This window comes from Furipterus horrens, unplaced genomic scaffold, assembly GCF_987537825.1.
Source record: "Furipterus horrens unplaced genomic scaffold, mFurHor1.1.pri manual_scaffold_8, whole genome shotgun sequence".
Classification (NCBI taxonomy): Eukaryota; Metazoa; Chordata; class Mammalia; order Chiroptera; family Furipteridae; genus Furipterus; species Furipterus horrens.
In genome coordinates this window covers 20,023,406-20,049,351 of record NW_028327178.1, presented here as the reverse complement: position 1 = coordinate 20,049,351, position 25,946 = coordinate 20,023,406, and the positions used below count along the sequence as shown (strand labels likewise).

At 40.6% G+C, this 25,946-nt stretch overlaps 1 protein-coding gene across 1 annotated transcript in view; it reads right to left on the bottom strand.

Annotated features, from left to right (window-relative positions):
* Positions 1–1,381: 1,381 nt before the first annotated feature.
* Positions 1,382–25,946, bottom strand: part of EPG5 (ectopic P-granules 5 autophagy tethering factor) — a 94,110-nt gene continuing 69,545 nt past the window's right edge. Inside the window, exons 31-44 of the mRNA XM_090285570.1 lie at positions 25,330–25,543; positions 23,017–23,165; positions 22,351–22,552; positions 21,727–21,799; positions 20,267–20,370; positions 16,392–16,567; positions 13,920–14,105; positions 13,212–13,421; positions 12,382–12,526; positions 9,132–9,374; positions 7,797–8,013; positions 7,084–7,299; positions 5,233–5,347; positions 1,382–2,621 (exon numbers count right to left, since the gene is read on the bottom strand). Coding sequence (XP_090141696.1) covers positions 2,439–2,621; positions 5,233–5,347; positions 7,084–7,299; positions 7,797–8,013; positions 9,132–9,374; positions 12,382–12,526; positions 13,212–13,421; positions 13,920–14,105; positions 16,392–16,567; positions 20,267–20,370; positions 21,727–21,799; positions 22,351–22,552; positions 23,017–23,165; positions 25,330–25,543 — 2,433 coding nt within the window. The 3' untranslated portion in view covers positions 1,382–2,438. The remainder of the gene's footprint in view (positions 2,622–5,232; positions 5,348–7,083; positions 7,300–7,796; positions 8,014–9,131; positions 9,375–12,381; positions 12,527–13,211; positions 13,422–13,919; positions 14,106–16,391; positions 16,568–20,266; positions 20,371–21,726; positions 21,800–22,350; positions 22,553–23,016; positions 23,166–25,329; positions 25,544–25,946) is intronic.

Genomic DNA, 25,946 nt, shown 5'->3' with positions numbered 1-25,946 from the left:
GGTGGAGCAGACACATTAGCAGGCCCTCCCTCCCTTAGCCCCCATGCCTCCCAGATCAGCATCCTGTGTACAGCGGAGCAGGGACATGAGTGAAGAAGCATAAGATATGCTTTTCACAAGACTGGAAAGCTGCTAGACACCCCCATCTGCACCCTCAACACTGCTGGACATAGAGGTGGCCTTGGTGTTGCCTGATCCAGGTATCCACATGCAGCACCGATGACAGCCTCAGAGACTGGCCCTGCGTCCCAGAGGCCCGGTGTTTTTGCCAGCAATGGTCTGTTATTCCTGAAAGCCAGTCACACTGGGTCTACTCATTCCCAGGAGGCTACAGCAGCACTGCCACCTTTGAACTAGCTCAGTGTCTAAAACACTTTCTCAGCCCAGAGCCTCTCAGGAACTAATGTGGTAAGTCAACCACCTGTTAAGCATGGAGGAGTTAAAGAGGAAGCACTTTGACCAACCACCTCAGATATTCAAGTTACACTGTCAAATAAATTAGATGACATCAGGCATAAAAATCTGCATCAAGCTTAACAACTGAGAAACTTTAGAGGAGAGTGTGATAGCCCTAAAAATTGGATTCTTACCAGCTACGATCAAAGAATGATTTTATTTTTTATAATTTTTAGAGACCAAATACATTATAAATATCATAAACCTTCAAAAATTAACAGATTAATAATTTTCTTTAAAATGTATGTACTGTCACGCAAAAAATTCACATTCTAGGATATCCATAATTACATCCTTCTCAAAGAAAACAACACACAAAATATTTTGTCATAAAACCTTTGTTCCAAATCAGCCTCTAAACTGTCCACAACTTCTAAAATTTTCTTATACCCAGTACGAGGAAGATGACTGATTTTGAAAATGGAGAGAAGCAAAAACAAGGACAGCTCTGAGATGTGCCTGAGAGAGACACTTTGTGGCCTACAGACTCGGAGGCTGAACAGGGATGATCTTTATCAGACCATGTCTGTGAGGCAGAATTGTTCTATCCACCTAAAGGAGTCCCAAATGATGAGCAGCTACACACTTCAAATATTTGGGGAAGCATTCCAAGAGGGTGTCTGAAAAGAAACTATCTCTGTTAACTTACATCTCCATCCCCTGCTGAAAGCTCTCAGTGACTATTTATAGACATTTTTAGATAAATATCCTTGGGCTACAGATAAACCATAAACAAAAGGCACATTATGCAAGTGGACAAACAAAATCAATTTTGAGCCAACAGAACTATGACTATGATGACAACAGTCAAATTGCTAATTCCTGGGGGAAATGACAAAAGCAAGAAGATGATAACAGATAAGGCAATTATAGACAGACTTCGGTAGTGAATGAACTGTTAACAACAGAAAGCACAGGGCGATTGAAAAAAAAGCCAATTTTCAGTCAAGTCTCCTGACCTGACCTGGTTTCCATGGACCAGTGTTTCAATAGGTTTGCTAACTTTATTTCAGTTTCAAAGGGAAAGAAGAAACAAGCAGGGAACAGAGAACCAAGTTCTCTCTCTCTCTCTCTCTCTCTCTCTCTCTCCAACAGGGCCTTCAGATATCTAACTTGATGTCTATAAGGAGTTGCAAACCTACAATGCCCACAGGGGCCAGGTAAGTGATGTGAATGAGTGATGGGCTGCGATAGAATGAAAGGGAGTGCATGCCTATACTGAGTGATCCCTGTTTACATTCTCCACCCATATGGACCAAACAAAACACATCTGTGACCAGTAGGCTCATCAGACTCTCAGCGTGCCACCCCCAACTTAGACGGATGGCTCCTTCTCCATGAGGACACAGGGTGAATGGAAATGTACTGGTCACCATCTCGGCTGTCCATTATACTCAGGATCAAGTGGTCACATTTTAGACGATGACTTACTTCAATTCAGCATTCTTATCTCCCCCCTGAGAGAAATAACATGCCTTTGAGTAGATGTATTTCCCATACTTGAGAAATGCAAAAATTTTCAAAGCTTGTTTTACTTTGAAAACACACAAATGGGGTTCAAAAGTGAGGGTTCTACATGATCCCCAAATTAGTTAGATCTGGCACGGGAGTCTTGACATTTAAAGAAAACAGGAGAAGACAGAAGTGGAAACAGACAGAAAACCCCATCCTGGGCCCTTGAAAAATGATTAGGATATTCGGGAACTGTGAGTAGCTCTGTCCCCAAGTGGAACTTAGTAAGTTTATCTTGTTGGATAAAAATAAAAACTGAAAAGTCCATGGAAAGTTTTAAGAGCTAACACACACACACACACACACACACGCACATGCACAACAGAAATATCTAGTGCTTCTGACTTGCATCTCAGTCAACCACTTCATTGGCCAAACTGAGCTCCGCAGTGAAACTGAAGTTACTTGTGCAACAGCAAAGGTAAATGTAAACATAAACAGCAGTGGGTTTTTCAAGAGCCTCAGCATTGCTATCGTATATTGTCCAAATAATGCACTTCTGGATAGAGACGGTTAACGAGAAGGGCCAGGAAGCTTCTCCCATCTTGGAGGCAATGGCCAGGATGCTTTATAAACTGTGCAGCTTGCGATATCTGATCCTGGTATTCAACATACTGCTTACTGGATGTCAAGGACTCGAGTGCACTCAGAGCCTAAAAGACATGGAAGACAAGAGGGTTAACCACCTAGATGCATGTAATTGACTCCAGCAGGTGTGCCACACCTGCTGCTATCATCTGGTAGAACCGTGAACCTCTGGGTAAGCTATGGAACTGAAATTAGAAGTCCCAACGGCAGGCACTGATTAACCACACGCAAAAGAAGGCCAGCACCCCAAGCTTCTGGGGCTTTTACCACTTTCTACATACAGCCTTCCCCCTTCCTGGCCTGTGCTACTGCCCAGCCCTTCCCCACAGAGCCACAGTGACAGCCACACTGCCTGTCCTCCCACCAGTGCCTGCCGCGGAGCCCTCTCCACCAGCTCATTGGCTGCCTCTCTTCCTGCAGCCTCAGGCGGAACTCACAGGCACCAGCTGCCTATGAGGCCTATTTAATTTGCTGTTGGGTTTGTTCTTAGGTTACATAATATTGTCATAGTAAACTGTCTAACTGAATGAAATTCAGAAGAAACCAGTGGCTAAGTGCTGCTGAGGTTAAGCAAAGAGGTCATTCTGTTAGTCAACAAGCATAGAAGTACAGATCCCTCCAGCTAATGCCCACAGAAAGGACTAAAATGTTCCCGTGACTCTCTTATGGAATAAAGAAAACATCTTTAATTCTATAATTTTATTTTTTCTTTCCTTCATAGAGGGAGAAGAGGAAAAAAAGACTATTTTTGAAGAAAACAAACAAAAAGTCAGACTATGGTTCTCAGGAATTTTATTTTCCAACTATACAAACCTACCCACCCTAAGGATTCTGAATGAGAGCCATGAAGTCCCCCACTCCCCACTGACCCAATTTATGAAGACCTCTGCACTAGAGAATATAGATTAGAAGATAAAATTTGTTTGGCTCAGTAAATAAGAAGGGAGATGATTTTTTAATATTGTATTTATTTTGAGAGAGAAAGTAAGGGAGGGAGAAAGAGGAGGAGAAACATCGATTGGTTGCCTCTCTCACGTGCCCAGACAGGGAACTGTACCAATAAGCCAGGCATGTAGCCCAACTAGGAATCGAACCAGCAACCCTTCACTTCACGGAACGACACCCAACCAACTGAGCCACTCCAGTCAAGGCAAGAAGGGAGATTTTTTGAGGATAGTAAACGGAACTGGCATCTTAGAAATAAATTACCAGGCAGCTGAAGACAGAATCTAGGGTTGAAAAAAAACAACTGGAAGAATTTTGGTACTAGGCTAAGTGCTATGTGAACAGTCAATCCAAGAACAGGAATCGATGGGGACAAGCACACCTCCCACCACATTGTCCATACATCTCTCTCTCTCTCCCATTTCTTTTTTTAACGTTAGTCCCCAACGTGGTCTACTATGAAAGTTTGCCTAAGAGTAATCATTTTATAAAAAGATGACTTTTCAAGTCTAAAAATCCTGATGACAGGTATGCATGGGTACTTTGATAAGTCTAAAGAAATGCAGACAGAAAGGCAAGACCTGAGACACCTGGTGGCCACAGTTAAATCAAAAGCCATGTTCCAGGTACTGGTGGCCAGAGGAGAAGAGTAGACTTCTCAAATAAACCCTGCAATGCATCCCACTGACTGTACAACAGGGAGACTCATCTGCCAACTTGGGATGGTTCTCGTAAGGCACAGGGATTCAAACAGCAATTGTCTAGTGAGTTCATGACAAGTCTCGGGCATTGTATAAACCAAGATGGTGGTGAAGAGCCTGCTGATTGTGCTGCTTCATCTTAGCTCTTAATAACCAAGATACTGCCTGAATATGGCTGCCCAGGACATTACAAAGCTGCAGAAGAAGAGCTAAGGGGTCTAAGGGGTTACCATTAACAGGGACCGTACTGCAGAGTGGCAAGAGTGTGAGTGTGGAGCCAGTCTGGCCAAGTGAATCCCAAATCCCAGCTCCAGCACTCAGTATCCTCTTTGTCTCCATTTCCTTACCAACAAAAACTAGGATAATAAAAGTTCCTATGTTATAAAGTTGTTACGAGGATTAAATAAATTAAAACTAACTCATCAGCATCAAGTGAATTCAAATTTAGAACAGTGCCTGGCATGTAGTAAGCACTCAAGAATGCAGCCATCATTTTATATTGCATACCTTTGTACCTGGCCAGCATCATGAGAGGTGACAATAGTTACAGGAATGGGACCGCTGCCATGTGGCGCCCTATAATTTTAGAACAAACTATAATCTCTCACAGGTACCATTTTGTCCATGTCAAGTTATTCCAACATCAGCTGACAGTGGTCAGCCTCCAGATTCACAAAACAGGAACTATTTCCTTGGTTTCAAATAAAAGCTCAACTAACCTCCATCGTTCTCAGCTGTGGTCACCTCCTCTGTGCCAGTCCCAGCCTTTCGCATGTAGCAGGTCATGCATCAAACCAAATTCTATCCCAGGCTGGCCTGCCTGTGGCCTTGCTTCTTCCACAATGGTAATATTGCAAGACCCTCCATAAAATGTGGCTTAGAGTTTGAGGAAGGTACATGTGGTCCCCATTTCCCTGCACATCAACATGCACTATGTGTGAAGACTGCAGCTGCCACCTGGCCCACCTCCTCGCCTCCTAGGCCAGATGGAGAACATCTACTCCTTCATTGTAAAGCAGTTTCTACTGACCTGCTGAGCTTTTGGGGTGAGGTATAATTCAGAGCCAGGTTTCAAACGAATCTGATCCTCAGCAGGGACCTGAACTGAAAGGAAGGCGGCCATGCCTCGGGCAACCACTCGGAACCTAGGGATTAGGGAGAGGTCAGAAGGAAATGACTATTAAAGTAAGCATTTTAAAATAATACTGTATTTCCTATTAAAGAAATAGGACTAACACATTTCCATACCTACTGTTGTTTTTAGCCTCTTCAGGAAACTCTTAAGTATGAACAAGAAGGAACCTTAATCTTCCCTTTCATTATTACCACCCAAACAATGTGAGCATAATTCAGATCTATGAATGAAAGTATTGGCAAGATGCAGAATAACTGGAACTCTCCAACACTGCTGGTGGGAATGTAAAAAATGGTGCAGGTGCTGTGGGTAGGTCCGGCAGTTCCTCGCTAAGTGAAACATAGAGCAATGATATGACCCAGCAACTCCATTCCTGGGTTTATATACCCTATAGAACTAAAAACAAGTGTTCTAACAAAAACTTGCAAGCAAATTTCATAACAGCATTGTTCACAACAGCCAAAAGATAGAAAACCCCCAATGCCTATAAACTGATGAATGGATAAACAAAACGTGGTGTATCCATACAATGGAATGTTATTCAGTCATAGAAAGGAATGGGGCATTGATACATGCTAAAATATGGATGAGTCTTGAAATTTTATGCTGAGAAAAGCCAGAAACAAGAGGCCACAAACAGGATGTGGCAAAAGTAGGTTCACAGTTGTTCACATGAAAAATAATACAATAATTAATGAATAGTAGTAACAAAATAAACTGTTCTGTGTATTCACAACTATGAGCCTACTTTTGCCACACCCTGTATTATTATACATTATTCCATTTATATGACATGCTTAGAATAGGAAATACATAGTCAGAAAGTCAATTAGTGGTTGCCAGAGACTTGGGGGAGAAGAGAATGGGGAGTGACGGCTTACTGGGTATAGGATTTCCATTTGGGGTGATGAAAACATTCTGGAACTAGATTGGTGGTGATGGTTGCAACAACATTGTGAATATACTAAGTGCCACTTAATTGTATGTTTTAAAATGGTTACCATGATAAATTTTAGGTTACATGTATTTTACCAGAATATTAGTGAATCATAATTGCACAGTCCGATAAATTCTACCATAAACAAAGAAACATAATGTTAACCGGTTTGAATTAAGTGGTTCCCAAAGTTGCAACAGGATGAGCTATTCCACAAGAATGCGGACATCAGAATGGTATGAGAATTCTTTCCAACACTGATAAGGGCTTTAAACAAAACCAGAATAAGTATTAGGAGATAAAATGAGAGGCTAATGGCAAATTCTTTCATACCTTTGGAATTTTTAGCAACAAAAATCTAGACTTGTTTCTCATTGCTTTCCCTTCTTATCAGTTAACTTTAACTCATCTTGACTTAACAGTTCTAGTAGACTGTATCCTGCCTGGAACCTGGATTACTCTGATAAAATGCCTGCAGTGAAGCAGCTGACAAGGAGGGGTATTTTAACCTAACCCCACACACTAGCTTCAAGGCAGAAAGAAATCAGTAGTGTGGTCAGGTTACATAGTTAAAATATGAAACACTACTAAAAAAACATTATTTGAATGTAAAAACAAAATTGTTTTAAAATGAGAAAAATATAAATGATTTTTAAAAGAAGATGTAGTCCAGGCTTTGATCATTTTCTTCCCTTAAGACTTTGAGGGAAACCTAGGCCATTATGTCAAAAACCTACTAAAGTATCACAAACCCTAGGTAGGTGCACACTGAAGCCCACTTAGAAGAACAGCAGCAGGTGCTTCCTTACCTGTTAGACAGGGGTGATTTTCGGCCAAACCCAATTGCCCCCAGAATCCCGGAGCTGAGCCTCTCCTCGGCCAACAGGCTCTGCCTGCTCTGAAGCATGAGCAGAATTCGAATGACAGATTCTGTCAGGACTGAATCATTCTGCTCCATCTGAATCAAGGACAGCTGGAGGACCTGGTGCCACCACAAGAACAGCTTTGCCTCTTCCTGCACAGACCTGGCGGGAGGCCCAGGAAGAAAACAAAATTAGGAGTGGATTTTTTTACTCATATTTGAGTTTTAAGGGTAAGGGGCATTTCGTACTTTTAAAGCTTAAGTTAATGGGTAACAACGTTAATAACGTAAGGAGATTATAACAGCTACCACTGACTGAACACTTATGACAAGCCAGACACCGTGTACGAGCGTTATGTTCTTTCACATAATCCTCTTAACAACCTTGTCAGGTAAACATTGTTATTGCTACTGAACTGATACGAGAGCAAAAGGTTGGTGCTTCAAAATGTCTGTTTCAGGAAATAAAAAAATCTGCTCAGAAAATTAGCATGTGCAAGTAAAAATCTTTCTTTAAAAAGTGTCCTGTACCTCACTCACAGCCTTGTTTGTTTCTGCTTCCCTTGGTTCTACGCACTGAAATGAGCGCTTACTTCAACCCCACACTCCTCATTATCCAAACCCAGTGGGTCTGACCCAGCAGCCAGAGGGCCAACCCACCTCGGGTACACCTGTTCCAACCACTTGCTTACGATGAGCAGCACTTTCATTTCATTCCTCAGCGTCTGTTCGCTATTTAAACACTGCAGCAAGTAGACATAAAGAGTCAAGTAACTGCCAAGGGACAGGCACTCCTGCAGAAATTCTTCTATGGTGAGCTCAGGAACTTGAAGGGACACCAGAATGGGGCCCCATCCTAAAATCTGATTGCTGGAGCCTAAGAAAAGAACACCAAGGGGAGACAACAAAATAAAAGCCAGATTCAAATTATGAGACTGCTCTAATAAATCTCTTCATTTTAAGCTTCACGTCAAGAAAACTGCCCACAGTGGCCCCACAGGCCACAGGAGTGAAACGTGCCTCGCAGCTTAGACTGGAAAGCGCTCGTGCTAAATGCCTGTGTCCTGGCTAGTCACTAGAGAGGGTTAAGAAATCAGAATTCAGGGTTGCATTTCTATAAATCACCTTTCTCATCATATTATGGTGATTAAAGTCACATGTAGACACTGCTTGACCTAGCCATCTAAAAGTGCTAACGTTAATACTGTTTATGTCATGCATACTAATGCATTCCCAAGGGAAATCATTACTCTTATTTTTACTCATGCTTAGTTTCACTCATATCTCAACAAAAATCCCTGGAAATGTTTCACAAATTAAAAAAAAATTTTTTTTTTTTTTAGTAACACAAACAGTTCTCATGGCTCTCAATTCTTTGGGGGGAATTAGCAGGAGGTGATATGCACAGCACCTCCCATGGGGAGTCACAGGCTGCCGACAAGAGCAGAGGACGGCACGTCCTGGCACGCTCACTCCAGCACCCTTCTTCCTCACTCCCTGCTGCACCATGATGTGTGTGCCATGAATTGAGAAGTGCTCTTCTGAGCAATTCTTCTTAACCAGATCAGGTTGTTTCCAGAATGTGAGAGTTTAGAGATAAACAGTAAGAAAGATAAAAGCAAGGTGGTCAGGGTCGGGAGTCGGGGGTGACCTTCATAATGGTTTACAAGATGTGATGAAGGGAAACAATAAAAGGAACCTTATGAAAACTCATTTTAAGAGAAAATTAATATAGTGGGTCACTACTCTATAGATTGTGGTTTACAACATTTTCTCTGAGGACTGTGACTGGGCCTGTGACACCCCCGATTTGTCTATCATGGAAGTGTTGATATGATACTCCAAAACCAATCAAATGAATTCGAGGTTCGAAACGTGACTGTACCAACAGACATGGATCACAGGTTCTCATGCTAACTGCAGATCTTTATGAAAAAGACAAAATATATTCTGAAACATCAACATTTACTGAGCATGAGGTGACGGTCCCCACACCTTCTTTGAAGTAGGCAGTGATGCAGGCTTCTGTGGTCTCAGCCATGTGGCGGACAGAAGCCAGGCTCTGGCAGGCTGCAGTGAGAAGGGGCAGAACCACCAGCCCGTGCACATTTTGCTCAATCCAGGTCCGGATACTGCCCCGGAGGAACTCTGACGTTGGAATAGTTGCGTTGTTCATCATCATTAGGACTTCCATAAAGAGGCTGCTGAGGGCCATGTGGCGGGTCTGGCTGTCCACGTCTGAAGGAGAACACACACACACACACACACACACTCGTGAAAGGCTGCTGGAAAGGTGATGCACATGATCGAAGGAACAGTGCTTTCATCTCAGCTGCTCTCCAGGCAAATTTGACAATTCTCTGGCTGATCTCACAGACCAGAAAGAAGACTCTGGGTGATACTCAGCTTTTAAGGACAGGATGTGGCACATAAGTACTTTCTAAGAGCAAAGCAGGAACTACTACTGCAAGATCCTTGGGTACAGCAGCATGGCCAAGCAACACTTTTAATAAACAGACATAAGCTGGTGTGAAAGAGGAACTTATCAGAAAGGCTTAACTAGTCATTATTTCCCAAACTTTGCGCATTTGGAAAACCAAATACATAGATCTCAGCAGTCATTTGATAAACTAATTAGAAACAGTACTTCCGCCCCACCCTCCACTGCCAAAGCTGTTGATTCTAGAGGGATTTACACATAACAGTTATTGTTTAAAATGAAATATAAAAGGTGGAAAACCTTCTTAAAGGCCCCTAATAGCAGGTTGTTGTTTGGTTTTGTTTTTGTTTTTTTGGTTTGTTTTTTGTCTTTTTTAAGAAAAAGACAGACTAGTAATATAAATGGGTCTTTCAAAAAATTAAGATGTAAAGAGAGAATAGCACACAAGAAAAAGAGCAAATTCATTTAACAAGATAACTGCAAATGAGTCAATTACTAAGATAGATTCCTTCTCTACATTTGAAAATAGAGACTCCATTTCACTGAGAGTGCGTGGAGAAACTATTTATACTTTTTGCCAGCTACTTCTAGCTCTCCTGGAGTAGGGTACACACTTTTTTTAATGGAATGGAGTTGTGGCTTTCTCACACTGCGGCATCAGTACGCATGTCGATGGGAGCAGGGAGGTATTACTCATTGCACTCATCAGCCCAAATTCACCCACTTGCACAACATTAAATAAACCCTAATTTAATTGTCACTGTAAGACCTATTTATAATCAAGCAAGCACTTCAAAGGTTTATGTCTGAATGTCAGCTGAATAGCAATTTTAATTTACCTTTTAATTATGACTCATGGGAATAAAAAACCGACTGCAATAAGCCTAACAGATCTCAGCCTCTCCCCTTCACATTAATCATCAACAGAGCCAACAAATGTTTTCTTAAAAATCAGACCTGATCCCATCATCCTTCTGATTAAGATCTTTTTAGAACACCCTTCTCTCCTTTGCCTGCTCAGCTATTACTCAAACTTCATGGCCCAATTGCATGATCAACTCTAAAAGTTTCTCCAGTACTGCTCTCGAATTTTTCTTTCTTTTTTTCTTTTAACATTCTCTGCACGCTCTGACACGCCAAGCTGGTGCTAAACTTTAGGTGCATTATCTTCTTCCATACCTACAGTATCTATATGAAACGGGCACATCATTCTCTACATGCCCATCACATCCAGCTGTGCTATTCAGACTGCCTACAGTCTTGCTGATTCTCTGTCTACTTGATCTATCAATCACTGTGAGACATGTGTCAAAATCTCACTGTGAGTGAATCTGACATTTCTCTTCCTAGTTCTGTCAATTTTCACTTTATGCATTTGATACTGTTATTAGAGACAAGTTGAGATTATATCCTCCTTGTGAACTGAACCTTTTATCAATTTCCAATGACTCTCTTTATCTCTACTAATGCTTCTGATTTTTTATTTTTTTGTCATGCAGCTTCAGGAAAACACATTAGAGAACATCTGGCTCTGTACTGCTTTCTGCCTTATAGTCCTATCTGTCTAATATTAAGACAGTTATGCCAGCTTTCTATTTTAATATTTGCCTGATATGGTTGCCTTACGAAAAGCTTTTCATGTACTTCTTATAAACAATTGAAAGCAGGGTGGTGATGCTTATTAATCCAGTCTGACAGTCCCTTTAACCTGAACATCAGTCCCCTTACAATTACTGATGTATTTTAACTTTATCATCTTATTTTGGTTATTTTTCTCAGCCTCTCCATGGTTTTTTTTTTTTTTTTTTTTTTGCCATCTTTGGATCCTTTTTATCTCCCTCTGCTAGATTAGAAATCATACATTTTATTTCTATTGGTGAATTTCTCAGACTGTTTAACATTTACATTTTAATCAAGGTGTCAGTTTCATCAATTTCTTGATGCTCTCAATCAATACTAAAACCTTAGTTTAATTCGACATCCTTCCTAACACAGATATACCAGTGGTCATATAACCTAATTTTAGCTTTTGCTTTTCAAACCCCTAAAGGCATGATTATTGTAGTTTTATGCAGGCAGCCTTTGTTTACATGTACCCACATTTTACTGCTTTCTCATTACTCCTTCTTGCAACTCAAGCCATATACTTGTGATCGCTCTGCTGCTGCTGAAAGAAGACACATCCACCAGATCCTAAGGAGGCTCGCAGATGACTGCAAGGTGAAAGCCACCTGGTACTCCATCCACTTATACAGGTTCTTCCTCTCACTTAGTTCCTGACCTCTTGAGATCTTCTGCCACTTCTTTGATAAGTTTAATTGTGGGTTCTTGAGAACATTTTATCCAACATTTCTAGTTCTTTTCAGCAGAAGAGGCAACCAGGATGTCTAGTCCATCAAATTGCTGGAGCACACATTCTCCCACAGTTTCTTTCTAAGTCTACAGGTGATTCTGAAGTGCCCTCTTAGAAAGCCGAAATAGCCAAGAATGCTGCTCCCAGTCGCCTGTTATCTCCCAATCATTCAATCCAGTCATCCATCTTAGCCTTCAGTTCCGTTAGCCTCACACTAGTGCCTGGCAACATCCACCCTCCTCCAGTTCTTCACATTCATGCCTCCCCCTCCATGACCCACCCCCGCCTCCATTTTGAGAGAACAGTGTCCCTAGGGTCCAGTCACCTCTAACCACTGCTTCTCTCGACAGAGAAATGACAGTATCTTGACCATTGTCCTGATGTCACCATGCCTTACAGACGACAGGAATTCACTGACTGAATATATACATGATCTCCCAGTGGTCACTTACCAGGTGGGTTAAAGACAATGATATCATCTAAGAGCTTAGACATTTGCTGCTCTAGAACGGCTAAGGTGATTTTTCCATTTTGTTCCAGGGAGCTGAGGAATTGAACCATCTGATGAATGAAGGCTCGGCATTTTGGAACTGCATCCTAACAATTAAAAAAAAAATCATTCAAACAAACCCATGCATGCAGTGGTAGCTGAATATTCCCTAGGAGCACGCACTGCACTGACCGCTGTGGCAAGGAGCACAGAGGACACAGCAGGAAGCCACAGCAGTGTGTCTAAGGGGTGTGCAACTCTGTAGTGATACTTAGACTAGAACCTGCATCCCCCCAAATTCAGGTTGAATACTCTTCCTTTTTCACTACGTAAAACATTAACTACACACTAATTACTTATCAAGAACTTTCCCCAAAATGTTTATGTTCATTATCTAATTTAATCCTCACAACACTTTAAGGCAAGGTATTACTTCCAATTCAGCTGAGCAAACCAAGATCAGAATGGCAGTGAGTTGCAGACTTGAGTTTTTCAGACCCCAATCTCATCACTTCCCTGCCATTCTGCTGCCAATGGCTTTCAGAGCACTATAGCATAATCCTTTTGGCCTCTTTCTTGTTGGCCTGTGATGCTGCTAGTAAATAAAGGCTTATCAAAAGAGATAAATAAAACTGAAAGATCCGAGAGGCCAAAATATGAGCACATATGATAGATACCCTCCCACTTTTTCTGATGAGCAGTATCAGAGTTCAAGGCTGTCCTCAGTACCACTTATGCTATTACCAGCCCTGAAGAACACTCTCTCCCTTTTAAAGTAGCCACTCAACTTACAAGATGTTTCTGGCTGTCAGTAGGAATAGAAAGGCCTGCAGTCACTTTTAGGAGCTTCACGATTAATTCAGCAGAGGCATCCTTTGCCAGGAGGATGGCTGGCTGGTAATGGCTGCTGAAATAGCCTAGCACACTCTGATATGACACAGTATCCACAAGATGCCATGACAGTGAACTTGTCTGCCCAAGGAGACTAAGCAGAGGCGAATCCTAAAAATAAAATAGTTTAGTTCAAGAGCTCCCATTTTTCCAGAAATGTGTCTCTAGTTAGTCTCTGAAGTGACCTCTAAGATAGCCTATTTGATAATCAGCATAGAACAGTTATGATGTCCAATAAGTATCTATTCAAGTTCGGTGTACTTGGGAAAGTAACAAAGTCTTGGCAAAAACACAGTAAGTGTTTTGAAAGTATTCAGAACCCAATTTTCAAAGGAACTATCTGATCTGGTGTTAGAAGTAGCAATTAATGAGATGTAAAATAAAACTGATTTTTATATTCTGACTCAGTGTGGTTCCCTTCATAATCTACAGTTAGATTATGAACTATCTAAGAAAACCAGGCATCTAGTTAAGGGGACATCCCTAAGCTGAGCACAGTCACACTGAGAGACAGAGGAGGGATCAGGGAAACAACTGGTGAACGGCAGCTTCATACAGTGAGGATCCCAGCGGCCTTGCCAAGCTTCACCATAGACTCTCCAAACTTACTGGTTGGTCAACCAGTTGATCTTCCTTTGCCAATAAGATCATCATAAAAAGGAGGCAGACCACCATGCTCCGGGTCTCTGGGAGGGGACTGGGACTCCAGGCATCAGAGAGCACACTGATCCAATTAACTTCACAGAGGACAGACCCCAAAAATAAGAAGCAGCTCTTGGGGCTTCCCCGTTCCACCTAAAAGAAAACAAATTAAAGCCAATGTTTTGCTTTAAGCTATCTCTGCATCTTGGAAATATATATAAACTGATGTTTACTGAATTTTATTCTTAAAAATAACATCTTTTCCAGATTATAAAAGTCATGCATAATCCTACCCTCCAGAGATGCAGAGTTAAGAATCTTTTATTCCATGATCAGTGTGTGTACATTTTGTAGCCTGTCTGGAGCTCGTTGCTTATTCTACTAATTCTTAGCAGAAGAGGAATGAGCTTCCCCAGGTCTAACCAGGTGGCAAATCCCTGCCAGAGACACTGGTGCTGGGGGGCCTGTCGCAGTCTTCAGGTGGGCTGGGATATAACGAAGCCTGAGATCCACTAGTCAATAGTCCCCTAAGCAAAGTGTGTCTCAGAACCACCTGAAGACTTATAAACCATAGACTGTGGGCTCCCACCCTGGAATTTTTCACTTCCCTACGTCTGGGGTGGGTACAGAAATCTGCATTTCTAACAAGCTCCCAGGTGGTACTGACACTGCTGATCCTGGAACCATACTTGAGACCTATTATATCAGTAAATACGTGTTAAACTGCCTTTTTAATGTAATGTTATGTTACAAAAATGTCTCCATATCATTAGTCTTTATAATTTTTTTGTGACAATATTTACTTAAATTCTATTTAACATTATTAGGGATCTGGGGGGTGGCATGTATTATAAAGTATATCATCAATGTCAAAGTTATCTAATAGCCTATTTCAAGTCTGTTTAAAATACAACATGGCTAGCTATAAATTTTTCCTTTCAAAATAAAGATTAAGTAGCTCTACTCCATTTATAAAATCACAATCAATACAATTTGGTGATGGTTTATGTCGTCCCATTACCACCATCATTATACCATGCTAACTACTTAATCCTTTTTCCTTTTAGAACATGAGTCTTTTTTTAAATATATTTTACTGATTATGCTATTACAGTTGTCCCAATTTTTCCCCCTTTGCCCTCCTCCACCCAGTACCTGCATTCCCACCAGCAATCCCCCCCCCTTAGATCGTGTCCATGGGTCATGTATATACACAGAATATGATTCTTAATCCTCTTTTATAACATATCCTCTCAACCCCCTCAAAAAATATACCTTATTACACCAACAGGGCACAAAGAACTAAAACGTTCCCATTCTCTGGACATGTCCGGATCATCTATTATTAAACGAAAACTCCTAGAGACACAGAGTCTACAGTATCCCTTTACAGACTGTTCTATTTAGTCTTTCATATAGCTAAGGCTGCTTTCTCCCTTAAATGCCATCTTACAGCTCCATATTTATAGTAATGAATATCTACTTAGTGCCCCTCTCCCATACTCAGCCTAGCTATATAATCCTTCTGACCTTGTATTTCTTGAAGACAACTGTCCTCACCTTTTGCCAGAGTTACAGAGGGGTGGCTGACGAGAGCAGCGCTGGCTAGGTTTACATGTAAAGCACTAAAGGACTGCAGTACCTTTTACTAACTGTCATAAGTAACTGGGCCTGTAGTAATTAAAGCAATGGTGTTTCAATAATAAGTGTGACATTAAATTAAGAGTAAACACAAATGAACTGATGACTATGAACAAATAAACTGAAACAATCATATAAAATGAAGATAATAAATGGTTTTAAAATTAGAAAATTAGAATAAAAACTTCCTGATTGGTATGTGACACACCGTGCCTGTGTTTTGTAACTATTGCTTCTACCGCAAAGACTCACACACTTAGTGGCACCCCTCCAGGTCATTTCAGGTCTTTAAACAATGATGCATCATCGGTGTTACATGTCTATCTCCTATAACATAACTACTCCCTGTATAACTACTTAAAGAAACTAATGGCTTGAGAACCCATTTACCTTTTGCTTTAATAGAATACTTACTGGTATGTAGTTCTAATGATACTATCCTAGAAAAACATGCACGTACAGAAAACACCAAGGAGAGTGTGATGTAGTCATTAAACCATGGACTCACACAACAATATTACTCAAGTCTAGGGGATGACAGCCATATTATAGACAAAATCTTTCCCTGGGTTTTAAAAATGGTCGTATAAATGTTTTCCAATAATCTATCCACCAACACTATAAAATGATTTCCATGAAACGATGTGTTATACAAATACCATCTGGACCACACAGAATGCAGGCATGGTCCACTTTGGCACACATGGCAAGTGTGCCTAAAACCCACAGTGTAGGGAGCACAGGTTGCTGCTCCCTGGAAGCCAAATCTCCCCAGGCTGTGGAGAGTGAAGGACTCACTTTGAAGAAGGCCTCCATGAGCATCTGGTCGGGGTGCAGGTCCCTCCACGGCAGTTTCCGGTAGGCACTATGAAGAGCGTACAGAATGAACTCCGGCATTTTGGGCGCTGTACACTCTTCACAGTAATGCACCAGGTGTAACCGAAGGGCTCCTGCATCACCTGGCAACAGCTTATCTAAATTCAGAAAGAAAATACAGTCAAGACGTTTTAGTTTAGCTTTTAAAATAATAATAATGATGATGATGATAAACATACAAATATGAACTAGAGTCTAAAACCTAAGATTCTTAATAATTACCCAGTTTCACATACGAGGGGGGAAAAAAAAACTAGTGGCAGGTCAATAATAAACAATGGTATTTTAGCCCTGACTGGTGTGGCTCAGAGAACTAAGTGCCAGTCTATGAACTGAAAGGTAGCCAGTTCGATTCCTAGTCAGGGCACATGCCTGGGTTGCCGACCTGGTCCCTGGCAGGAGGCATGCGAAAGAAAGGCAACTGATCGATGTCTCTCTCCCACATATCTATGTTTCTCTCCCTCTCTTTCTCCCTCCCTCCCCTCTCTCTACAATTAAATATTTTTTTAAACAAAAAAAAAAAAAGAATGGTATTTTAATTACTTACTGCGGTAACTGGAATAAGCAGCTGGTATGTGGGAAATAGAAGGAGTAATCAGTTTTCCTCCAAAACTTCTAAACAGATGGCTTTTTAACTCAAATATACTTCCACAACCCTAACTACTCTAGATATCCCTTTGGTCTGTGGCCCTCGGCATGTATTCAGTCTCATGCATTTAGCACTTGGCTCATTTTGCACCTTGAAGGCATCCAATATTCCTCAAAGGGACATGTTCCAAATGACTAAAACGTTACCCCTCAGTGCAGTAAAATGAGACTATTAACTGTCGTTCAGGTAAGTCATTCTAAAACAAATCTCACATTCTTCTGCAACCTGGATCACTCGGTATTATCCTCATAAGAATCAACTGCCTTAGTGCCTCCAGAGCTAATGTCACCGTAAGGGGCACTTAGTCTAAAAAAGATGGCTTCCGCCTTTCTGCTTCTATGCAAAGGAATGCAGCATAGTCAGAGGAGAGAGCTACACACAGTGAGAACAGAAATCTGATGGTGGTTCTCAACACTCGCTTTTGAAAAAAATGAGCATCAACGCATGTTACCAGTCAATTTATCATTTCTAACATTCCTGTGCCCTAGATTCCCGGTCCTTACGCTACTCTGCTATATAGATGAAACATTATCATATGTTTTTAACCACCTTTTAAGATGGGGTAAAGGTAGCAGTGGTTTAAATATGGATAAAAGATAGTTTTGTTTAGATAAGGATGGATACATAGGTTGGACACATCTGGCAGGTAATCTCTTAGAACAAGAATGAACTTCTAGTTCCAGCCCAGCTCAGAAAAATTCATTGTGCTTTTCAGTCCTCATTTTTTCATAAATAAAAGGAGAGAGCTGGATCAATAATCGTGCTAAAAGGCTACAGTTTTATACTTTATCCTGCTTTGCATATTCGGTTTCCTCTCTCTGAACTTAACTACCAGTTTGTTTATTTATTTATTTATTTACTTACTTACTTAGAGGGGAAGGGAGGGAGAAAGAGAAGGAGAGAAACATCAATGTGTGGTTGCCTCTCACACGCCCTCAACTGGGGATCTGGCCTACAGCTCAGGTATGTACCCTGACTGGGAATGGAACCAGTGACCCTTTGGTTCCCAGGCGAGCACTCAATCCACTGAGCCACACCAGCCAGGGCAGCTACCAGTTCTTGACGTTATTCCTGTATTTTCCTGTTCTTAAGCCATTTTCTTATTTTACATAGATAGACAAGAGCCTATGAGAGTGCTTGCCCCTTATACTAAGAAATGAAACATAAAGCCTTTGTGACTGTAATTTTATGCTCAAGTATTTCTCTTGAATATATATATATATATTCTGGATAGAGAAAAGCAGCTAGAAGAGTCTGCCTTTCAAAAATTAAAAAGAGGACTTTAGGACGTCATGTGTTATTCATTGAACCAATATTTATCAAATAGGCACAGAGTATAAGACACTGATTAGTTGTGTCCATGTAAGTTTGTTGTTTCTAACAAATTTAGGACATTAACAATGGGAGAGGCTATGCGAGTGGGGTGGTATATGAACTCTATACTTTCTGCTCAATTTTGCCTAAAACTGCTCTTAGAAAATTAAAGTCTATTATATATATTCTACAGCATGAAATAGTAACACGTTTTTAATAACCTTTTAAGATGGGTGATGGACACATCTGTTCAAATATGGATAAAAGATAGTTTTCTTTAGGTACGGTAGAAGACATTTGGGAGGTAATCTCTTAAAACAAGACTAAGCTAGTCCCAGCCCAAGACACAAATAAATTCTGTGACCTCACAAGTGAGGGGCAGAGGGAAGGTTCAAGGACTTTTAGGGAATACTGAGTACAGCAGTATGGCTGGAGTAGAATGTTTCCATTAAAAAATCATCACATAATGTTGAAATGCACTGGGTCAGACATATTTGAATGTTGAGCTAAAACATTACATTTAGGTTTCTGAATAAGTTTAGGACATAAATAGTATTTTAGAAAAATTAATCTAGTAAATAGGAACAGAAACTGGAGATAGGAAAACAGGAAGCTATTGCAAGAATCTGAGTTGGGTGGACCTAATATCCTCATAAACCTAATACAAAACATTTCAATACACTAAGTAAAATATTACATCTTTGAAAACGCATAGCTCAGTACACTCAGTGGAAGAAACACCAGCAGCCAAAAGCAAAGAAACTAGGAGACCGATACTGAGAATAGTAAACTGATACTGAAGACATGGTTGCTGTGGGACTATTTGCTAATGCCGGATTTTAACAGCACAGGGAGACAGAAGACAAGATCTTGTGAGGATTTTTAGCTCACTGACAGAGTAGTTAGGGGAAGAAGGCGCCTCTTCTACCTTAGCCTGGACTTGGACTCAGGGAGGAAAAACGGTTTACTGTGATAACTGAGAACTGCCTGCAAGTTTAGTTTGGACTTTGATTTCATGTAAGTGTGTGGTGTGAGAAACCCAATCCAAGAAATCACCACAGTTACGACTGGCAACAAATGCACCTTTTCTCTGGAGGCACACACCCTCATCCTAGTCTTTATAGACTTTCCCAAGATAAAGTCTCTAAACAAGGCTTAGGACACAAACTTACAAAATACACAGGGAACAAGCCTCTAAGAATAAGAGTTGGAAGGAACATCCAAAAGCAGCATCAGCCAACCCCCAAATGGAACTTCAGATAATGGAACTGTTGCATATAGATCACACTTTTGTGTTTAAACATTTTAAAGAAATAAAAATTGGAATTTTAAACAGAAGAAAGAAATCAGATGCCATCAAAAACAATCAGAGCATATCTAAAAAATAAATAAAATATCTAGTACTTGAAATGAGAAATTCAATAGATATTTTTCAAAGTTGATTAGACATAGAGGCACTGAGTAAATTGGCAAAAAAAAAAAAAAAAAAAAAAAAACACAAACCTCAAGAATTTGCCCCAAATGAAATGCAAAAAGATAGAAAACATGAAAAAGAAGTCACAGTCATAGAAGACAGAATGAGGTCCACCACTGGGGTTGCCAATATTTGAAAGAGAAAGGCTGCATATTTTCCACACTGATGAAATTCTGAACGACATCACAAGTAAGGTAAGAGGTTACAAACTTTACACTGAATACTGTATGAGTGATTTTCCTTTGGTCAAAGAAGACTGCCTCCTAATTAAAACAAGATTAAATAAAGTACGAAAGCAGGAGCAAAAGATTAACTGAATGACTTAAGGAAAACGTGAAAACCATCCAGACATCTTCCTACCTTTAAAACTCTCATGCAACCAGTCGATGCAGTCACTGAACAACTGCACAATGCTGGCGGCCACCACAGCATCACTCTCCAGCCAGGGATAATATTGCTGGCTGCTTTAAATAAATAAAGTAAATAAATAAGTAAATAAACAAACAGAAAAAACATACTTAGAATGAAATACCATGATTAAATTATTGTAGGTTCCAGAGTATAAGGCTTGCATAAGACATAGAAAACACTATTATGTAGCCTTAAAACACATTTAAAATCCTAGAGGTGAATTGTAGCTTATAATTATCAACCACATAGTTTTATATACTTTCCTCCCTAACCTTTATTCCAACATAACAAAACATTTTAATTATAAATGCCTTAGAAATACACTGTCAGGTGGCTTCAAATGTGAGAAAGGGAAGGAAAAGGGGAAGGAGGAGGAAGGAGAGGAAGGGAGAGGAAAGGAGAGGAAGGGGAAGAAGAGAAAGGGGAGGAGAAGGGGAAGGGAAAGGAAGGGACAAAGAAATGTTTATGCAGCAAAAAGATGTCCAAAATGAATGAAGAAAATAACCAGACAAAAAACTCTTGATATGAAAATTTGTTTCTGAACCTGGTCCAGAAAGTTCAATATCAAAATACATTCCATTAACTCTTCCTAGAAATAAATAGGCAGCCTGCATTATGGTCAGCAGTTCAATAAACTACAAAATCCTGAAAGTTGAAGACTGTTTCAGAATAGCCCTCTGGCAAAAGTGAAGATCCAGAACCTTTTCTATTTTCTTCAAGAAGCTCTTAAAGCAGCATGGGATAATGCAAGGGCTGTGGTCCCAGTTCTGGCCCTCACTGCTGTAGGACAGGAGGAAGACATTTAATTTTTCTGAGTCTCAGAATCAGATTAATCAGCAGGTGTGAAAACACCTTAAATACTATAATGTCTACCATTGTTGTAAGTTTTACAAAACTCCTGTCAAGTTCACCTAGCTTTTGTCTGTATGCTTTTAGGGGGGAAAAGACTCAGAAGGGCTCTATACCTCTCTTTCAAATGCTCACAAAATAACGCTTTCATTTAATCAGAGTTCATGTTAAAAGGGTAATTCTCACCCACTAAACTGAAAGCCAACTTAGTTCCAAAAATAACTAAGGAACTAAATAAGATCAAATTAGTCTCATCCTTTTAGTGTTATTTTATCTGAACCTAATTAAAGAGAGCAACATCTGTTTTTCTGAAATTAAGTACCAAAACTCATTCAACTTCTTTAACATGGAAAACTGGAAATGACTGTCCAGTTTTGCTTCAAAATTAATATCAAGAGAACAGCTCTGGTCAACCAGACTAAAAACTCCACAAACAGAAAATGTTTTAGGTTTCTTTTGTAAAGAAGCATTTTCTAAATTTAAATATACCCCTAAAAACACCATCAGAACTTTAAGCCTATAAATTTCACAGGAACTTGAATATCTGAAGAACGGTGTACCTTTCATTGTCCTCTAAAACCAGGATCCATGGCTTAAAGAGCTGGATGATTACTGAATGCAAGGATCTCAGCACTAACACACAAAAAAAAATTTTTAGAGATAAGAAACAAGCATATCATTTGTCAATATATTGATAACACTATATGAAACACTCTACTTATCTGTATACTCATAAACTTATGTTATCAAAAACAAAACATTTAATGTAACTACGCATGTTTTCATTTGCTACAGTGGAATTTCTTGAATGGAATTTGTACTACAAAATGTCATGGATAATTTTATAACAATACATTTTCTTAAAGATCAATGCTTAAATACTCAGGAGCCCTTTCTTAGCAACATTAATAATAGAAAGAAAGAGTTGGAGACTGAAACCTATCTCTTGGTACCCTGCCCTATAAAAGCAGGGGAAGACAAGCTAAAACAAGCACCTATTGCCTATGTGAACATAAGTATGACACATAAATGGGTTCACACCTATGCTGTATATTTCCCATTTCCTCTGCTTGATACTCAGATAGTTTTATTGCAAAGAGTTAAATCTCTTAATGTGTCCATTAAAGTCTCTTCTAATGGAAGGTCAAAATACCCACCTCCATGTTGCACTCAAGGCCTATTACCTGTTTTGCTGCTAGCAGATGGGTCTTGGGCAAAGCAAGCCATTTCTGAGTCAAGCAGCCTTTTCACAAGATAGCCCAAGAGTGTCTTCATATCATCCATGTAAGGACTCCATTTTGAGAATAAACCAAAACTTTTGAAGTCCAACGTGGATAACCGAAGCTTATAAAAAAAGTCTGAGAGCCACTGTATAGTCTCCATTACCTGGAAGAGAATGACTTGTTTAAAAAATGCTCACTGAATATCTACTTGCAGCAGATTATCACAGTAGACTGCGATGGAAGGCTTTGATTTTGTAATAAAGTTGCACAGTGTATAACCCGTGAAAAGTAAATCATCGTATTTCAAACTTTTTCTAATGCAGAGGAACCATTCTTTCAAATAAATTTTCACGTAGACCCCTATCATATACAATTTATGAAACCGAGAGTCCTGGGGGCCACTGCATGAAACCCTGGCCGAAAGAGCCAGTGGTATGAGGTTAAGAAGCCCGTGGGTTAAGGTGGGAGAGGGGAGGCGGGGCTGCTCTTGAACAGATGCGCAAGACACCCAGACAAAGGGGGGTGGGGGAAGCAAGTGACTGACAAACAAAAGCACGGAGCTCTTAAAGCAAAGACAATGGAAAAGAAATGCACAGACAAAAACGTCAGGCGCCTAAAGCTACACACCTGCTCGTCTGACAAGAGAACGTCCGGAGAGCCTTGAAGCGCCGCACTCTCAGCGGCAGCCGCCCCCTGCTGGCGGCTTGGGGCGCAGCAGCCCAGGGCTCTCAGGGTGGCTTTCCAGCACTCGGGGCTCAGCAGCTGCTCAGCAGAGCCTATGGGACAGGGACAGAGGACAAGTCAGCATCTTTCACAAACTAAATTGTTCAACTTGAACCAAAGAACACGTGAATTTTACAAAGGAATGGATATTAAATAAATTTCCAAAACAAATTCATAAACATTTGTGGTGAAGAGAGCCAAGTAAAGAGAACCTATTACAAGAACTATCCACCTGACCACTTGACTGTCCTTGTTCCTGGTAACCCTGCTGCGAGCGAGCACTGCCGGAGCCATCTGAGCTGGAAGCTGAGAGGGAAACCGCACCTATCAGGCCCTGCCTGGGGAATGGTACAGGGCCATTTCCCTGGCTGGATGACGTGAAACAAACAATGGTGACAGGACAGGGAAGACTGGGTGCAGATGCAACAGCAGTCTAGGGTCTCTTCAGGAGGTGTCATATTTACCCCCAAACCGCACTCCTACAATGGGCAAAACCTAAAGCAACACGGAGACAGCATGCAGAAGCAGAGACTACCAACCAGCAGTCTGCTACTTGAAAGCTCACATCCCAGATGTCAGGAATAATACCTCCTTGGGTCCTCTCCACCCAGAGGCGGCATGAGAAGCAAACGAAATAACAGAGGCAGCAGGTCTGAGGGGAAGGATGGTGGGTCAGCTAGCTGCACTATATTGAGAATGAGGTGTCCAGGGCACAGGAAAGCGTTTGCGTCCCACTGCTACCTGTGGATCTTTGGGCAGAGGCCTTGAATCAAGCTACAAGTGTGGGAGTCGTGCATATGTAGAAGAGAGCAGTGAAGCCAGGAAAAAACAACAGGCTCACCCCAGGCGAATGAAGAGGGCAGAGGAGCAAAGAATGGAACCCTGGGAACCGACATGGTGGTCAGGGAGGGATGAAAAACCAGGAGACTGGAGGTCATGGAGTCTGACACAGGTGGTACTGGTTTGTTTTTGTTTTTTTCCTTAAGATTTTATTTATTTATTTTTAGAGAAAGGGGAAAGAAGGGAGAGAGAGAGAGAGAAACATCAATGGTTGGGAGAAACATCGATCAGTTGCCTCTCACACATGCCCCAACTGGGGACCGGCCGGCCTGCAACCCAGGCATGCACCTTGACTGGGAATCAAATCAGAAGCCCCTCGCTTTGCAAGACAACACTCAACCAACAGGTTATTCTTAAACCTTAAACTGAATTACTTTCCCTGGGAAGTATAAATTTTCTGCCAAATGCAAGTCTACGATTATCTATATAAACAATTTATAATCTCTTAAAAAGGTTTCAGGAGGAAGAAAACAATACATACTTGATCAAATTTTGAAAATTTAGAATAAAAATTAGTTATGCAAATATGTATAAAAAACTGCATAAATACATTTCTCTATCAGTTTTCTCTACCCACCCTGCAACTTCCCTCTATAGGAAACAATGAAAGCTTGAAGTACTTTGAAAATGAGGCCACACATTTCCATGTTCTTCAGGTAGTTCAATACTTAAGATCATTAACTTATTCATTAAATAATTTCTGTTAAGTAACACCAAGATTTAGCATAAAGCAAAATTTAGTTTTCCATTACACCTATAAACAGTATAAAGTCTATATGAAAAAGTAAATACTATCTCATTTTCAAATAAAATTCCTGCCTAGTGACGTTCCAAAAATGAAAAAGCCTACATTCTTTATTTCTCCTCTAATTTCCAGTACTCTGATGGGAAATTGCTGGAGGGAAACAGAAATGGTGGGAATATGGAAAATGTAATGCTGCTCTTTCCCTTGGCAAATATAAGTACAGTCTATCATTATACAGGGATAAAATTAGGGGGGAGTGTCTTTGAACTACAGAGAAACCAACTGTCATATAAAGAGCAACTTCCTTCTCTTACCAAATCTGTAGTCAGCAGAGACATCAAGCCCACTTCTATCCCACCCCATTCAGGACAACTGCAAAGTCAAGGCAGAGAGATGGGTGCACAACTGTGGACTCCAACACCAAATATTGACCAACTAAGGCGCTTTCTAACATTTAGGATAATAAATGACCATTTTTTTACTGGCAGCAACCCTTTGGGCATTGTTCATGAAGTACTTCAGGTAAAAATCAGTCATTCTAAACTTCTGCACCCTTGTATTATTTTTACATTTTTGGATGACATCTATAGAATGGTGTCCTATTACTCACTGCAATCTAATCAGTCACTTACTTTGCATCAGCAGCCTGAGAATGTCACTGTACTGATCAGGGAACTGGTAGAGAAGAAGGTAAGTCCAGTGCTTACAGAAAAGATTAAATGGCATCAAAATATCTTCATCTGGTTCAAGGCCCCAGGCAGTAAGTGCCAAATGAATGGACTCCAGAAGCCTGGTACGATCAGATAGAGGAGGTTTAGTGGCGTTTAACCATTGCTTAAGATCAAACTAAAAAGGAAAAGAAATAAGAAGCAATTTTATTGACACTAGAAAATTAAGTAGAACAAAGTCTATACAATTTATTTTAAAAGTCAAAGATTACTTAGCATTTAGTTTTTCACAAAGACTCAAACTAAAGTTTATGTACAAGCACCTAAAAGAATCAGGTCAGTTCAATGATTGATGGCTACCATTACGCCTGTACCTCTACTTCACTCTCTGAGACTGCAGAGGCAAGAGTTTTCTCAGCACCGTGTGCTTTTCTGTCATTTAAAAACCTTGTTGGTAAGTTTTCCCTACAAGACAAGGATCAGAACCTTGTAGCTCTCCTTCACTGGTCACAGTGCCACAAGCAAGCCCCCACTTTCTGGAACTGTCTCCAACCAACAGCCACGTTCCTCAATCTGCATCA